Raw genomic sequence first — 6,000 nt, 5'->3', positions numbered from 1 at the left:
TACATCCCATCAAGCAATCGAACTCTTGCCCACTAAATTCAGTGATTAGGATATCATAAATATCATAAATCAGCTAACCGCCCCGTATCCGAGCTTCAACCTAGCAAAGTTTTTATAAGCTGTTATAAAGAGTGATCAATTTAGAGTTATCGGATTTTAAATCAAAATAAAACAAAGAAAATTCAAACTGATTAGACAATATTTATTATTTTTTTGTAGAAATATTCATGACATTTATATAAAAAAAAATCCATAACCCCTTTCAAAAATTGGGCGCAATGCGCCACAATCCGGCCACCCGTAAACACCAATTTTGAATAACTCGCGACTCACGGGGGACTTCGGTCGGCATCTCGTGAATGAATTTAGTACTGAATAACACATCCCAACAATTAAAAGACCAAAGGTGAGAAATCACACGATCTTGGGGGCGCAGTAAATCCATTGTTTCACAGGTTGTATAGCAAGTAGCGCCGTCCGCCGTCTTGTCTGCCATTCACTGCTACATTGGCATGAGCCTTGTCTTTGAAGAAATATGGGCCGATGATCCCTCTAGCCCATAGGCTGCAAAAAATGATTGTTTTCAATGGATGTAATGAATGTTCTTGAATTGTTTTGGGTTGCTTTTCAGTACAAATACGGTAGTTTTGTTTATTAACGTAGCTATTAAGCCAAAAATGAACCCTATCGCTGAATAGCACAAGTTGACCTGAACGCGCGATGAACACTTTTCACAGAATGATGAATGAATGATTATATGTCAATGAATACTGAAAAAACGGATGTATTCAGTTAGGAAAAAGAACCTTCAAGCTGATCAACCTTTATAAGAAATTTTGTATACAGATGTTGAAAATGAATATAATTCGAAGTATTTGAAATTTGGGCTACATTACGAGTTACTACGCGGAAGGCACATGAACAAAATCGTGCTAATAAGTACATAATATACAAATATATTATAGAAGAGTAATTATAATAGGACTATGAATAAGTTCGTGCGGTTTTTTTTCGAAATTTGAAACTTTATTGACGTAAAATGGTTACAAATTTAATATTCAAAATATTGTCCATCGCTTACTACTACTTTTTCCCATCTTTCTGGCAATTCACGGATTCCCTTTGTGAAAAATTCGGTCGGTTTTGCCGCAATCCACGAATCGATCCATTTTTTGACTTCATCGTAATTACGGAAGTGCTGGTCAGCCAGGCCATGTTGCATCGATCGGAAGAGATAGTAATCGGATGGCGCAAGGTCTGGACTATACGGCGGGTGGGGTAGGACATCCCATTTGAGCGTTTCTAAGTATGTTTTGACCACTTGTGCAACATGTGGCCGAGCATTGTCATGTTGCAAAATAACTTTGTCGTGTCTATCGGCGTATTGCGGCCGTTTTTCTCGCAGTGCTCGGCTCAAACGCATCAATTGTCGTCGGTAGACATCCCCCGTAATCGTTTCATTCGGTTTCAGTAGCTCATAATACACAACACCCAGCTGGTCCCACCAGATACACAGCATAACCTTCAGGCCATGAATATTCTGCGCCGACGTCGATGTTGAAGCATGGCCAGGGTATCCATACGTTGCCCGACGTTTTGGATTGTCGTAATGGACCCACTTTTCATCGCCAGTCACAATTCGATGCAAAAAACCCTTTCTTTTGTGCCGTTGAAGCAGTTGTTCGCATGCCATAAAACGGCGTTCAACGTCTCTTGGCTTCAATTCATACGGCACCCAATGGCCTACCTTTCGGATCATTCCCATGGCTTTAAAACGTTTGGAAATGGTTGATTGATCAACTCCCAAAGTTTTTGCAACCTCTTCTTGCGTTTGAGCCGGATCTTGATCGAGCAATTCCTCCAATTCGGTATCCATGAACTTTGGCGGCGCACCCTCGCGTTCTTCGTCTTCCAAGCCAAAATCACCACTTTTAAAGCGTGCAAACCACTTCTGGCACGTTCGCTCAGATAGAGCATGCTCACCATAAACTTCCACCAAGATACGATGACTTTCGGCTGCTTTTTTCTTCATATTAAAATAATGAAGAAGAATTCCCCGCAAAAACACATTATTTGGCACGAAATTCGACATTTTCAAGTGTGGTAAAAATATTGTTGTTTACGCTTCAAATAAAAAACTTATACTGACGTTTGTGCCTTACGACAGTAGCTCTCCAATGAATGTTTGGAAATGTGGATCGATGGAATAATAATCAAGTTACGCCATCTGTTGTAAAACCGCACGAACTTATTCATAGTCCTATTATTTGTTCCTTTTTTTTGTTTTTATTTTAACAAACTGGCATATGGACCAACCTTTACTTATTTTTTTATTGTTGTCTGGTCTTGATAGTTCCTCAATTTATAAAAATTTTAACTAGTTTTTCATCTACCGCTATATTTAAAATAGGTATGTATAAAAAAAGTACAGCACAGTAAAATATTTTGAAAATGCTCGTAGAATTTAAATCTACTCAACATCAACCGCATTGTAACTAAGTGAAATAGTGCCAAGTTGGTTGCGTTACAAGATTTGAGGCTCAATTTAGTTTAAAGTTTAAGTTTACTGATTACAACATCGTTTACCGGTTTTAGTAATGATACAATTTCTTAACCACAAAATGTGTACAACAGATAAACCGCAATCGGCACTGCTCTACTAAATCTGAGCTCAAAAGCTTATCTCATACGAGTATGTACGCGTATATCGAGTGCAAACTGGACGAAAAGCGCGAGTGCACATTCGAAGCAACGGCAGAGATTTATTAAAAATGTAAATATCAGCTGAAAGCCTCCGTTGCTAGCACTGCGTTATCTTTTTGTTTATTTAATAATTCTATTGTTATTTAAACTATTAAAATATAAAAAGTAAATAAATAAATCAAAAATGCAAATATACAAATAGGCAATGCCACATGCAAATACACAAAAGTGCATACAATATAAAGATAAGAGGAGTTAAGTTAAAAAATTATGAGAGCGCAAGTGTATTTTTGCCTACTAAGCAAGTACAATACATACATACATATGTACATATAAATACTTATATACTATACGTTTAAGTATATATTAAGATGCCTCGCCCTCTATACAAAAAAAGTATTAATCGCTGGCTCATCTATCACCCTCTTTATATTCCATAACAACTCTATGACATCTAAGGGCATAGGCCTATGCCTAAAAATTATTCATTGGCGCAGGCGATTTTGTCCTAACAGTTACGAACTCGGCCTCTTAGCCTATCAAAATGCGCTGATAAAATTATAAATTCAAAGCTTTTTTTTTTTTGGGGGGCGCCCTGAGCAAGTGCGTTAGTGAGTGACTATAAGCACATTTAAGTTGGTCCGGAGTTTTTGACGAAAGCTTTGCAATGCAACAAAAAATGCAATAAACAGTTGTTATTGGTTTAATTTTTGCTTGCGAATTTGATGCACAAAACCAACACCGATATATGATAACAATGGGTGCAGAGAACAGAAAGCGTTCTCTGTGTGCTCTGTACCTAATGAAAGCAAAGCGAGAGAGAAGCAAAAGAAAAATATTGCGCAATATTGTTGGTCGTTCGTTGTTGTGTGGTTGTTAAATACATCAATATACATTTGTAGAAAATCTTATTTGAAATAGGTACAATAAAAATTACTATATTTCTTATAAATCGTTTAGAATTCAAATTATGCTCTACTTTTTTATTGTTTCACTGTCCTTTTAGAACCAATGTCAATTTGAGGAATTAGGAAAAGTACCTATTTGCAAGTTAATACTTTTGTATTAACACGCGCACCCTCTCACATTTGTTCAAATTAGATCGCGACCGGCAAGCGTAATCGCGATCAGTAATTAAGCAGGCGATTGGCGTTCAACTAAACAACACGGCAGTCGAAATAATATGGATTTAAAAAATAAAAATGTTATATATGTGGGAGGTTTTGGCGGCATCGGCTTCTGCTCTTGCAAATGCCTCTTGGAGCAAGGGGTGGCCGTAAGTGCATACTAAACATTCATGCGCTTAACAAACCTAACAAGTTTTTCATATAAAGGGCATACTTATAATTAATAAACCAATTAGAATTTAGGAATTTTAGATGTGGTTGAGGACAACGAAAAGATTGGTACACTACAGGCGCTGAACAAAGCTGCCAATGTATTCTATATTAAGACAGACTTGACGGACGTGGATAATATCGAGCATGCCTTTACAGCAGCACACGACACTATGGGACGATTTGATATTGTGGTGAACGGTAGTGGTATAATGAATGAGCATGAAATTGAGCGGACAATAAAAATTAATTTGGTGAGTTTGGACAAAGTAACAAGTGTGTAACTCATTTAACTGAATTTGTATTGATGTGCTTAACAAATTATGTGTATTAATGTATGTATGTATGTACACATTGCACTAATAAGCTCATATCTTTCCAGTTAGGTGTCATTTACAGCACTTTTGCGGCTTTACGTCTAATGGACAAATCGAAAGGTGGTCATGGCGGTGTGATTGTGAATATTTCGTCAATAGTTGGTTTGGATGCTTACGGGGCCTACGCTACTTATACGGCATCCAAATATGGTGTGAATGGATTTACAAGAGCGCTTTCGGTTTGTTACCACATTATTATAACTATAATCTGGATATTCCTATTACTTATTTATATTTTCACAGGATCCTTATTATTATAGTCAGACAGACGTTAGTTTCATCACCATATGTCCGAGCACTACAGAGACAGCCATGATCGCATCTCTCCGTATGGATGCGGTGACCACTTTTGACCGCATGCCTCCTTTACCAAAGCTCCTGTGCAACAATCAAAGTGCGGAAGAATGTGCGCAAAATTTAGTTACTGCCATTAAAACTGCTAAAAATGGTTCGGTGTGGATTTTGACTTCTGGTACTTTGAGGGAATATAATCATCCTGACATTTAAGTAGAAAATTGTAAAAGTACATAAATACAATTTGTTTGGTTTCTAGTTATTAGAAATCAGTTTTTTTTTTTGGTAATTATAAATAAATTCACAAAGAGGAAACCAGATTTACAAAAGACTCCTTCTTTTCCCCAAGCTTTAGCAAGTGGAGAATAGATGAAGTAACTGGTATAAATGAACATATCTTGGCAACGCTGGAGCAAAGCTGCCTTATATTACATGTCTTTGTAAAATAGTGAATTATACCAGTTTACTGAGGTTTAATCAAGGCAAATTGTGTAGAGTAGAATGGGGTAAGATAGGTCTTTTTTTTTTGGAGAGCTCTTGCTACGGTGTTTTTGCATTGATTTTGAAAAATAAGCAAGATTTTGAAAGGTTATTTATCTGCTAACATTTTGGTTATACTGACTTATGATTGGCTAAATATTTTGGAAGCTGCATTCAATAAGACAAAGGTACTTTTTTTCGATATTTTCAAAATCGGGGGGCACGATAGGTCACTATATGTGAGGGGAAAAGAACAATGTACATGGCTTGGAAATTAACGTTTTAACTTTTATTTATAGAGTATGAACACTGCACATGTTATAGAAGTTAGGAATTTTTCTTTAATTCATCACGCGAGCACGTAATGTTTTGAACGGAATTTTAAATTGTTTAGAGGCTGATCGAACACTAGCGCCATTTCGGACTGCCGCGATTGCGTTTTTTACGTCCTCTTCACTTCGTTTCGGCGTTTTTCGCACATAATTACGCACCATTTTGCTGCAAAAACAATTAAAATTTATTTTATTCAATTAAAAGTAGTGACCTATAATGCCCCCAGACGGCTGACCTATAGTGCCCCCAAGCACATGTTTTATGTTAGTGTCGATATTTTTTTTTAAAACAAAAATATCAAAAAACTAACACATTATTCGTGTTTAGCATTATTTTCTACGTAAAATAAAACTCATCTGACATATATTTACATACATTAAATGCACTGCACCGTAGAATAAAAAAAATGCTATGTCGGAGAAAAGCTCACAAAAAACTAAACGACGCCAGAACTAGGATAACTAATCAATGGTGAC

General features: G+C 36.6%; 1 protein-coding gene and 1 long non-coding RNA gene across 2 annotated transcripts; one reads left to right on the top strand and one right to left on the bottom strand.

Moving 5' to 3' along the window:
* Positions 1-241: 241 nt before the first annotated feature.
* Positions 242-2,751, bottom strand: LOC128861178 (uncharacterized). The gene is made up of 2 exons (XR_008454348.1): positions 2,587-2,751; positions 242-564 (listed from the first exon to the last, which is right to left on the bottom strand). It is a non-coding gene; the product is annotated as an uncharacterized LOC128861178 (long non-coding RNA).
* Positions 2,752-3,777: 1,026 nt separating this feature from the next.
* Positions 3,778-5,025, top strand: LOC128860261 (alcohol dehydrogenase-like). Its single transcript, XM_054097674.1, has 4 exons — positions 3,778-3,979; positions 4,067-4,294; positions 4,423-4,596; positions 4,661-5,025. The coding sequence occupies exons 1-4, from the start codon at positions 3,887-3,889 to the stop codon at positions 4,922-4,924; spliced, it is 759 nt and encodes a 252-aa protein (XP_053953649.1). The 5' UTR covers positions 3,778-3,886; the 3' UTR covers positions 4,925-5,025.
* Positions 5,026-6,000: the final 975 nt, after the last annotated feature.

Source organism: Anastrepha ludens, chromosome 4 (genome assembly GCF_028408465.1).
Source record: "Anastrepha ludens isolate Willacy chromosome 4, idAnaLude1.1, whole genome shotgun sequence".
In the NCBI taxonomy this organism is placed as follows: domain Eukaryota; kingdom Metazoa; phylum Arthropoda; class Insecta; order Diptera; family Tephritidae; genus Anastrepha; species Anastrepha ludens.
The sequence above is the reverse complement of the archived record's forward strand: the minus strand, read 5'-3'. Positions and strand labels throughout refer to the sequence as shown.

Bases quoted from the DNA above. Each gene is read 5' to 3' on its own strand.
- LOC128860261 (XM_054097674.1), top strand. From the start codon at position 3,887: ATGGATTTAAAAAATAAAAATGTTATATATGTGGGAGGTTTTGGCGGC. The intron at 4,295-4,422 runs GTGAGTTTGGAC...ATATCTTTCCAG, and splicing joins GGACAATAAAAATTAATTTG to TTAGGTGTCATTTACAGCAC. The intron at 4,597-4,660 runs GTTTGTTACCAC...ATATTTTCACAG, and splicing joins GATTTACAAGAGCGCTTTCG to GATCCTTATTATTATAGTCA.